At 56.3% G+C, this 10,372-nt stretch overlaps 1 protein-coding gene across 3 annotated transcripts; it reads right to left on the bottom strand.

Annotated features, from left to right (window-relative positions):
- Positions 1 to 2,807: 2,807 nt before the first annotated feature.
- LOC129044554 (beta-lactoglobulin-2-like) lies at positions 2,808 to 8,946 on the bottom strand. 3 transcript variants are annotated; one of them, XM_054502530.2, is made up of 8 exons: positions 8,851 to 8,946; positions 7,898 to 8,041; positions 7,172 to 7,268; positions 5,775 to 5,879; positions 4,776 to 4,880; positions 4,449 to 4,494; positions 3,887 to 4,038; positions 2,808 to 2,897 (listed from the first exon to the last, which is right to left on the bottom strand). In XM_054502530.2, exons 1-6 carry the CDS (start codon positions 8,944 to 8,946, stop codon positions 4,478 to 4,480), a joined length of 564 nt encoding a protein of 187 aa, XP_054358505.2. In that variant the 3' UTR covers positions 2,808 to 2,897; positions 3,887 to 4,038; positions 4,449 to 4,477. The 3 variants fall into 3 exon arrangements, 1 of the variants encoding a protein (XP_054358505.2); XR_008504702.2 differs by lacking the exons at positions 7,172 to 7,268; positions 7,898 to 8,041; positions 8,851 to 8,946 and having other exon boundaries at positions 5,426 to 5,879; XR_010123393.1 differs by lacking the exons at positions 2,808 to 2,897; positions 3,887 to 4,038; positions 4,449 to 4,494; ... (2 more) ...; positions 7,898 to 8,041; positions 8,851 to 8,946 and adding an exon at positions 6,366 to 6,708 and having other exon boundaries at positions 7,172 to 7,229.
- Positions 8,947 to 10,372: the final 1,426 nt, after the last annotated feature.

The raw sequence follows: 10,372 nt of genomic DNA, 5'->3' as shown, positions 1-10,372 counted from the left end.
CATTATAAAAAGAAGAGAGATGAGACCTTTCTCTCTACCATGTGAGGATACAGCAAGAAGGTGGCCATCTGCAAACCAGGAAGAGAGCCCTCACCAGACGTGAAATCTGCCAGCACTGTGCTCCTTTTCTTACCATTCCCAGAACTGTAAGAAATAAATGTTTGTTGTTTAAGCAACCCAGTGTGTCATATTTTGTTACAGCAGCTGGAACTGACTAAGACAGAGAGAATGCATTCAGTTGTTCACAGTTGAGTATAGTATTAATTGTAAGTTTTTTTGTAGATGATCTTTATGAAGTTAAGGAAGCTGCTCTCTATTCTTACTTTTCTGAGTTTTTGAAAAAAATTATGAGCAGATATTGAATTTTGTGAAATACATTTTCTGTATTGATTAATATGATCATATATTTTGTCTTTGTTAGCGTGATAATATGGTGGGTTACATGAACTGATTTTCAAATGTTGAACCAATCTCTCCTCCCTGGCATAAACGCTTCTTATTCATGGTGTATAATTACTGTTATATATTGCTGAAATCTATTTGCTAATATTTTGTTAAGGATTGTCACATCTATAATCATGAGGAACACTAGGTTGTAGTCACCCTACCCTCAGGCCTTTTTATTACTGGGTTTGCGTGGTTTTGGTATCAGGGTAATAATAATAGCTTCATAAAATGAATTGGGAAGTGTTACTGCCTCTTCTATTTTATGCAACAGATTGTGTGGCATTAGTGCTAATTCTTCTCTAAGCACTTGGTGTAAATACCCTGTGACACTATCTGGGCTCCAAGATATCTTTTTATGGTAGTTTTTAAATTAAAAATTCAATTTCCTTAATAGTTGTAAGGGCTATTAAATTATGTAGTTCATATTGAATGAATTGTGATAAGTTGTATTTTTCAAAGAATTGGTCCATTTCATCTAAGTTGTAAAATCTATGTGTGTAGACTTGTTCACAGTATTCCCTTATTATCATTTTGATGTCTACAGGGTCAGTAGTGATGTCTCCTCGTCCATGCCTGATATTAGTGATTTGTGTCTTCTCTCTCTTTTTCTTTGTTATACTACATGTTTCCTTTACAGTGTTTATGCTTTTTGTTTTTTTAATTGTCTTACTGCACTGGAACTTTCAGTATGTGTTGGATAAGAGCAATGAGAAAGCACAACCTTGCTTTATTCTCAATCTTAGGGGGAAAGCATTCAGTCTAGCTGAATGCTTACATAAAGCACTAGTTGTAGTTTGGTAGTTTTTTTTTTTTTAATCATCAGTTTAGGGATGTTCCCTTCTATTCTTAGGTAGGAAACCTAGGTAGGATTGGACTTTTCAGCCCCCTTCTAGGGAGGTAATAGGTGTCCCTTTCAGGATAGGGCACTGAATGGACAGTTTGAAGCCCCCTGATGCCTATGTTTTCCCTCTGGCATGGTGGCCAGCAACACCTCGGGTGGTGGCTATTTGATCACTCAGATTGTTGAGTGACCATGAGGAGTCAACTCTCCTGCTAAGCCACAAAGGAAATTTTGCGTAAGTAAGAAATAACTCTTTGGTGCTTTCAGTGATTGGTTCATTCATTTCAGGGTTTCAGGGTTACTTATAAGCACAGCATATTCTATTTAATGTTGAATGACACTCTTGATGTGCAAGGTCTCCTTCATGAATGGAATATTATATTTTTTGAAACATATTTTTAAAAATTGATTAAAGATTCTTATATGGCACTTCTCCCTTAGTCTTAAGTTAGTTAATTTTATTGATACATTTGAGACGGAGTCTCATTCTGTCGCCTAGGCTGGAGTGCAATGGCGTGATCACGGCTCACTGCAATGTCCACCTCCCAGGTTCAAGTGATTCCCCTGCCTCAGCCTCCCGAGTAGCTGGGATTACAGGTACCTGCCACCACACCCAGCTAATTTTTGTATTTTTAGTAGAGACAGGGTTTCACCGTGTTGGTCAGGCTGGTCTTGAACTCCTGACCTCAGGCGATCCGCCTATCTTGGCCTCCCAAAGTGCTGGGATTACAGGTGTGAGCCACCACACCTGGCTTTTATTGATACATTTTCTAATATTGAAACATTCTTTGTTTTTTGGGCTAAATCATGATGTATTAAATACACTTGTTAGATTCAGTCTGCTAATAAGGTATTCAGATATTTGTGTCTTGATTCTGAAAGCTGATGGCTTTCCTTTTCCTGCATCTTCCTTCTCCAGTTTTGTTATCAGGGCAGCTGAGCAACTCACCATCTTCTTCTATGCCCTGGAATGGATTGTATGAGCCAGGAACTATCAGATAAAAGTTTTTTATTCTCATGCACAGACAGAAGATCTGTAACTATTCTGTTTTTTTCTATGATGATTGTTCTTTCTAAGTTTTCCTCTACTTTTTGAGCCAATATTGGTAATTGATATTTTATCGGAAATGTATCCATGCTGTCTATATTTTGAAAATTTAAAGTTATGCATGTTACAATTATTGACAAATCTATTTCTGTTGTTGCATATTCTTTTTCCTTTTGTGATGTTCAAAATATTTTATAATGAAAAACAAGTTCCCCTCCCATATCTCACCTCTTTTGTTCCGTTCCTCAATCCAGGGGAAATCTCTTAATTTCACATTAGCCCAAAAAAGATCAATGGCATTTATGAGCAGATGAAGGTTGACAGCAAAGCTCTTCCTGGTAGCAACTTCCCTTATGCTCCGGAGAGATGCCCTGGAGGTCATGGGGTTTGCGTTTTTTAAATAGTGCAGAATTTGATTTGTAAGTAACTCATTTAAGTTTTTATATCAATATTTATTCGATGAATGGGTCTGTGATTTTTCATATTTTGTCATTTGTGTGGCCTGGACCGCCAACGTGAATGGCAAGCTCTGGCCATCTCAGCAGCACTCTTATCTAGTTCCTGAAAAATTTAAAGCCTCCTATAGTGTCTTGATCCCCAAATATGATGGGGCCTATAATACAGAAACCATGAACTCAGCTCCCTCAACCCCCCCAGCCCCCGAGCCCCCCAGCCCCCGAGCCCCCAGCCCCTGAGTCCCCCAGCCCCCGAGCCCCCCAGCCCCTGAGTCCCCAGCCCCGGAGTCCCCTAGGCCCTGAGCCCCCCAGCCTCTGAGCCCTTCAGCCTCTGAGTCCCCCAGCCCCTGAGTCATCCAGGCCCCAAGCCCCCCAGCCCCTAAGCCCCCCAGCCTCTGAGTCCTCCAGCGTCCGAGCCCCCCAGCCTCCGAGCCCCCAGCCTCTGAGCACCCCAGCCTCTGAGTCCCCCAGCCCCCGAGTCTCCCAGCCCCTGAGCCCACCAGCCCCAGAGCCCCCAGCCCCCGAGCCCCATAGCCTCTGAGTCCCCTAGCCTCTGAGTCCCCCAGCCCCTGAGCCCCCCAGCCCCTGAGCCCCCCAGCCCCTGAGCCCCCCAGCCCCTGAGCCCCCCAGCCCCCGAGCCCCCCAGCCTCTGAGTCCCCCAGCCCCTGAGTCTGCCAGCCCCTGAGTCCCCCAGTCCCTGAGTCCCCCAGCCAGAGTCCCCCAGTCCCCGAGGCCCCCAGCTCCAGAGGCCCCAGCCCTTGAGCCCCCCAGCCCCAGAGTCCCCCAGCCCCCGAGCCCCCCGGCCTCCGAGTCCCCCAGCCTCTGAGTCCCCCAGCCCCCGAGTCCCCAGCCCCCGAGCCCCCCCAGCCCCCGAGCCCCCCAGCCTCTGAGTCCCCCAGGCCCTGAGTCTGCCAGCCCCTGAGTCCCCCAGTCCCCGAGTCCCCCAGCCCGAGTCCCCCAGCCCCTGAGCCCCCCAGCCCCCAAGCCCCCCAGCCCCTGAGTCCGCCAGTCCTCGAGTTCCCCAGTCCCCCAGCCTGCCCTCAGCTGCATCCCCACATGCCAGCCAGCACAGAGTCAGGGGACGGGGTTATTTACTGCTCAAAGAGGGACAGCTTAGGAGAGGAGACCCTAGGCTGAGACCCAGGAGGTCCCAGGGTCCCAGGAAATGTGCCTTGGTCTTCAGCATCCTTGTCCCTCCCAGGAAGGCAACATCCTCTCCGTCCACACAGGGGCCGAGGCTCCGGGACCTGATATGCACAATGGGGCTCCCCTGTGACTCTAGGACCCTGCAGGGCACGGGGCATCCCCTCCCAGGCTGGGGGTGAGGGACCCCTGCTTGTGTGAGGGGGAGCCCCCACCTCACCCCCAGCCGCAGGCTAGAGGGGCTTGTGATCCCAGGCCCGCCTTCCCCTGAGCCCCCAGCCCTCACTCAACCCCACCCTGGAGGAGAAGGTCTCATCCTGTGCCCAGGACACAGGAAATGGCATCTGGAGCGGCCAACCCCAGATATGTGGGCACATGGCCAGCTGGGCTTTTCCAGAGGCCCCCAGGATTCTAGCCCATCACTCAGGGTTAGCCCTGGGGAATGGACACAGTGGGGTCTGTTCCAGGGGCCCAGAGAGGCAACCTCAGGCTATGGGCGGGGCTGGTACATTACCCAGGAGGCAGGACAGAGCAGGAGCTCATCTAGACGCGGCACTGTTCTGTGGGATGAGAGGGGACAGTGGGGGCATCAGTGGGAGGGGAGACTTAGCTGGGGACACAGCAGCCCCAGGGCCAGAGGTTGGGGGATGACGGGAGGGGGACGGGACCCCACCTCAGGGTGTCTCTGCACCCCCAGGGGAGCCCTGTGGAGAACAGGGGAGGGGCCAATGAGGAGTGACAGGTGTTGCCCTGAGTCCTACAGGGCCAGCTGGGGGCTTGGGCTGGGACAGTGGCGGCTTCTCCTCCAGCCGAGGCTGGGCCTGTCCTGGGCGGAGCTCACCTTCCACCTGGGTCATGTCCAGGAAGATCTGCATGTGCACAGGCAGGGTCCTGAGAAAGCTGATGAATTCCACCATGGCCTTGTCGTCTGCCTCCAGGGTCCTGGCTGTGGGGGACGCCGGCTCAGTCCTGGGCCCCGGGAGCTCCAAGGGCCCTGCCTGGGGAGGGAGGGCAGGGAAGCAGGACCCAGTGCTCTGAGGTTGGGCAGAGTTTGGTCTGGAGCAGGTTCTCAGACTGGTCTCCAGGGTTTGGCCACCGGGCCTGCAGGCTCCCTGTCCCCAAGCCCTGCTCCTCGGCTGGGCCCACTCCTCCTCTGCCCTAGGCAGCGCTGGGACCCACAGAGCTCAGGATGGTGTCTACAGTGTCACGGGAGGAGAGCACAGTGCCCGCCTCCCCCACTATGTCGGGCTACCCTCCCACAGCCCAGGACGGCTGATTTATAGAGCAGGGGGCCTCTCTACAGCCCAAAGTCAATGGTCCATTTAGGGGCCCTGGGAACTCCCAACAGCGCTGCTGGTGTGACATGAAAAATGTCACCTTATGTTCGTTTTCCAAACATGATTGTTTGAAAGACATTTTTAGTTTCTGACTTCTTATTTGGCAAAATTATTGAAAATCTCCATTAAGGAAGGCTGTTGGATTTATAGTCACCTGTCGGCCACACAGAGATGGTCAAAGTCACCTGCCCTTGCAGCTGACCTGCAGGGACACCTCCTTCCCGGTGTCCCCAGTGGCCTCTGCTGTCCTCGGGGTCTGTGTCTGTCCCTCAAGTCCCTGTGTGCAACACTCCCCTTGTTTCTGATGCAACACTAGGACCCCCCTCCCCCTCCTCCCTCTTCCACGGGGTTCCTGGGCTCCTTGGGAAGGCAATCCCAGGGGCCGGGGGAGGGCCGAGCCAACGGCTCCCTCACAGGACCGCCTTCCGTTCACATGAGGACCCATCTGAACGTCTCATTCTGTGTCCATTTCCCACGGGAACCCCGGGGATTCGGGCGTGCACCCAGGTACTGGCAGGCCAGGTTCTGCCTGGGCGTGCTCTCCAGGCAGAGGAACAAATATGTGCTGCACTCGGTGTCGAACAGGAAGATCCTGTTCTCATCCAGATCTGGAAGAGAACAAGACAGGAGCAGAAATGAATTCTGGGCGCTTTGCTGCAGCGGGAGGGGGAGTGCTGGGTGGTCTCCTGTGAGGGGCGCGTCCACCCTGGCGCCCAGCGTCTCCCTCCCGTTTATCTCCCACCACCCTCCAGGCCGCGCGCAGCTGCCCCACATGGGTCTCCCTTGGGAGCTTCCTTTGGGTCCAGTGTCCTCCTGTACCCCGGCATGGTGTGGCTTTCCCATCAGAGAGCTCCCGGCATGGCTCACAAGTAACACGAAGGCACGAACGGGGCTGCGAGAGGCCTGGCTGTTAACCGTGACCCTCCACGGAGACGCACACTGTCCCCTGGCTCAGGATTCCCGCCCTCATCATCACACCCATACGACCACCTGGGTGAGCCGCCCTCAACACTGTGGCCCAGTGAGGCTAAGAAACGGGGTCTCCACTCTGATGGGGGTGAGACCGACACCCAGCTGTGGCAGCAAAGGTGAGTCCTGAGAGTCACCACCCCATGCCAGAGCGGCGGGGAAGCGGAGACCCTCGGATTGGGGCCGAGTGAGGTGGGCTCCGCCGACTTAGCCCAGTGGCACCACCAGGGCCCAGCTGTGTCACCAGGGTGGCTTACATGGAAAATGCCAACGTCCCCGCCCAGCTGCAGCTGCAAGCAGGGGATGCCGGAGACCCCGGGTGGTGCCCTGGCACAGGTGTCCCTTCAAGGTGCCTCAGTGGTTGTGGTGTGCAGCCGTGGGGGAGTCACACGGAGGGGAGAGTGGGGGTACCGGAAGGCAGGACGTGGCTCCCGGGGGCCTCCCTGCTCCAGGCTGGGGAGGGGTGGCCTGGTGAGAAACAGCCCTCATGGCTCTCTGGCATCTCAAATGTAGGGATGAACGAATACAGATTCAAGGAGATGCAGCCTCCGATCCGGTGGTCACAGGGGCCCTGACTCTCAGCAGAGGGCTGGTGGAGTGGAATTGGGGGTCACGGGGGCCCTGACTCTCAGCAGAGGGCTGGTGCAGTGGAGTCAGGAGCCAGGCGGAGGGTGCAGGGAGGGTGGGGACAGGCTGCTGGCTGACAGGTCACCGCTGCTGCCTGAGCTCAGCCCAGGTGACCCAGCGTCACTGCAGGGAGTGAGACCAGCCCAGAAGGGACCCAGAGGCGGTGCTGCTCCCTGCCGCTGCCATCACCATTGTGACCCGCCCGTGCCTTAGCACAGCCAGGCCAGAGGCCAGGCCCCACTGTCCCACCTCTCGGGAACCTGGCCGGGGTCCCCAAGCTGCCTGGGCTGTGGCCGGCACTTACAGTTGATCTGGAACTCGATGGGGTTCTCGGTTTTCTCTGCAGTGATCTTCTCCTCAACACATTGGTTGCTCTCCCTGAAAGGGCTTTGATTCCGTGACTTGTGTGCACAAATGCTACGGTGACCGAACTCCAGCCCTGGAGAGGGGGGCAGGGGCCAGACTCCGAGCACTGAGGAGAGAGGGGTCTCCAGGCCACAGTGCTGGTCACCAGGACAAATGCTGCTCTCAGGGAATCCCTAACATGTGGCCCGGGACCAGGCAGGAGAGGCCAGAGGGAGCCATTGAGCGCCCTGGGCCCCCGAGGTCAGGAACCATGACCGTGGGCAGCAGTGGTCCTGGGGTTCATGCAGCAATCGCGGGGTTCATGTCCTCATCTCCCCCAGCCCGTGGCTCCGGGGGCAGGCAATCATCACAGGCCTGGTCCCAGGAGACCACAGACCGCAGCAGCCCAGCCTGGCCTCCACACCGGCCTTCTCCGCAGACTGACCCGGGCTGCATTGTGTGGTCAGGTTGGCCCAGAGCCCTTGGGCAGGGTCTCTGAAGGGACAGGCAACCTCCTGAGCTTCATTCCCCACCCCACTTGGCACCATGGAGGGTCCACAGTGAAGCCCCTGGACCATCAGGAAACGCCCGGGGCTGGCCCTGGCTCTGCCCACCCCGTGCAGTCCTGGACCCCGGCTGTGGGAGAGTGAACCCCCCGCCAGCCACAGCCCCGATGACGAGGAACCCACCATTTTCGCAGGGCGATCTCCAGGTTGCCTTCGGGGGTGGGCTGCAGTGAGCTGATGTAGATCCTCAGAGGGGCCTCCTTGGTCTCCAGGAGGGAGAAGTCACTGGCTGCCATGGCCATGGAGTGCCAAGTCCCTGCCAACTGAGGGGGCCTTGAGCTGCACGGAGGTCCCCAGCCCACCATGGCTGTCGTCCCCCGTGCAGGTGAGGCTGAGTCCCACCTGTCCCCAGCTCCCTGAGGCCGGTGCAGGAGTTGGACTGGACTCATCAGGCTGCTGCGTGGTCCGGATGCCAGAGGGGGCCTCACCCAGCCCTGGACCCGACTCTGCTGGCCCAGAAATGTTCCAGCTAAACTCATTTGAGCCCATAAAAGCACCTGGCTGAGCCCATCACCTTGTGTCAGGGGAATATTTGGATTCTGGGGAGCCATGTGGTTGGGGCTGGAGGAAGGCTGGGGGACAGAGAGGCCCTGCTAGGGGCTGAATTGTGCCCCCAAGATTCATATGTTGAAGTCCTGACCGCTGTACTTCCAAATGTGAGCTAGGATGGTTTAGCAAGTGATGAAGTTAAACCGAGGCCATTAGGGTGGCCCTGACCCGGTCCGATAGGGGTTCTTAGAGGAGGAGATTAGGACACGGACACCCGGAGGGACGGCCCTGCGAGGACACAGCGGCAAGATGGCGTCTACAAGGCAAGGAGAGGAGCCTGGAGGAGAACCAGTTCTGCCGACATCTTGATCTCACATTTCCAGCCTCCAGGACTGGGAGAATCAGCTCTGCTGTTCGGGTTGCAGCCTGCGGGAGGCCAGCCCTGGGAAGCTCACAGGGGCCCTAACAGCACAGCCTCCTCTGTCGACCTTCGGCCTTCTAGATCCTGGGCTTCCTGCCTTCCCACAGCCCCCACCCGCCCCAGGCCTCCCACGGTAAAGCGCCCGCTCCCCCAGCCTCAAACCTTTGGGAGCTCCATGTCCTGCATGGTCTGGGGGCTGTCGAAGGCCCGGACGCCACAGACCAGGGCCACGTCCAGGGCGAGCAGGAGGCACTGCATGGCTGCGGCTGTGGGTGGCTCCGAGCTCTGGAGCGAGAGGGATGCCGAGGCAGTGTGGGCTCAGGGGTCTTATGTAAGAGGAGGGCAGAAAAGAGCCCCGCCCACAGCCTCGCCGTGCGATTCTTCGAACCCGTGACTCATCCTCAGCCTGTGGGCAGCTTCCTCCACTGGGACAATGGGAGGCTCTTCCCTGCGTCCACGCGGGAACCTCCTCACACAGACAGGGTCTGTATCTGGGCTGGGCAGTTCCTGGCAGGGCCTCAGGTAAGAGAACCTGGGTCGGGTCCAGGCTGGCAGCCAGCGGCGGGAGCACCTCCTGGGTCGGGGTTCTTGGAAAATGGTGGATCGGAGGCCAGCACTGAGGACAGCTGTGCCTGGGGGTGGTGGTAGGGCCAGTGGGGCAGGCAGAGAGCCTGAGAGCCCCATGGCTGCCCCAGGATGCCACAGACATCATGCTAATGAGCAGCCATCTGCTCCACAAAGGGGCCACAAGGCTGCACCCCTTCACACTCCCCAGCTGGGGCTCTTCCCACAGGTGCCCACCAGCGCCAGGTGCCGCCGGCCGGGCCCGGCTGGGCAAGGCCTCCTTGAAAGGCTTTGCTCTTTCCCAATCTCCCTCTTGTTTCTGTTTTCCTCTTCTGGCTTGGAGAGCAGCTCCTCCAGCATCCTCGGCCATGGCCTTGTGGGGACGGCGTCTCCTTCCCTGCTCAGTGCCCTCCAGCTAGGACAGGCCCGGGGTGGAGTCAGGTTCGGGGGAAACACTGAGGACCCCGGTGTGCGGTGCTCTTGGCTTCAAGTATTTGCTGTGAAGTACAAGCAACAACAGTGACAGTGACCACAGTGGTGGTGACGATCAAAACCAGGGTGCCCAATGGCCCGGCCTGTGGCTGCGGCCCTGGGGTGGGGAAGGTGGCAGGGGCCGTGTGTGCAGCACACCCAAGCGTGATCCGCGTGGATGCGTGTGGTGGGTCATGTCTGCAGCATTGGAATTTTACGTCTACCAAGGTGCTTCTGTCCCACTCAACTTTGCAGCCAGGGCCATCAGCAACTCAGGAGCGCAGGCTGCTGGAGGATGTGTCCCGGTTAGGTTTGGGGGGAGGATGATGCAAGTTGCAGAGGAACGTGTCTTTCAGGATTCCACATGTGCAAACCAACACCCACAGGGGAGTGTGTGTGTACACGTGTGCCTGTGTGTGCATACCTGTGTGTGTGCCCGTGTGCATGTGTGTGTGTGCCCGTGTGCAGGAGTGTGTGTCTGTTTGCATGTGCCCATATGCAGGTGTGTGTGTCTGTGTGCAGGTGTGTGTGTCTGTGTGCAGGTGTGTGTGTCTGTGTGCAGGTGTGTGTGCCTGTGTGCATGTGCCCGTGTGTGTGTGTGCCTGTGTGCAGTTGTGTGTGCTTGTGTGCAGGTGTGTGTGCCCATGTG

This window comes from Pongo pygmaeus, chromosome 13 (assembly GCF_028885625.2).
Source record: "Pongo pygmaeus isolate AG05252 chromosome 13, NHGRI_mPonPyg2-v2.0_pri, whole genome shotgun sequence".
In the NCBI taxonomy this organism is placed as follows: domain Eukaryota; kingdom Metazoa; phylum Chordata; class Mammalia; order Primates; family Hominidae; genus Pongo; species Pongo pygmaeus.
Note: the sequence above shows the minus strand (reverse complement) of the source record. Positions and strands in the feature narration are given on the sequence as shown.

What these genes read in the sequence shown, in the direction of transcription:
- LOC129044554 (XM_054502530.2), bottom strand. Translation starts at nt 8,946, where the DNA reads ATGCAGTGCCTCCTGCTCGCCCTGGACGTGGCCCTGGTCTGTGGCGTC. An exon ending in AGGACATGGAGCTCCCAAAG is followed by an intron (nt 8,042 to 8,850) that starts GTTTGAGGCTGG and finishes AGGCCCCCTCAG; the next exon opens with TTGGCAGGGACTTGGCACTC. An exon ending in CCTGGCCTGCCAGTACCTGG is followed by an intron (nt 4,881 to 5,774) that starts GTGCACGCCCGA and finishes CGTCCCCCACAG; the next exon opens with CCAGGACCCTGGAGGCAGAC.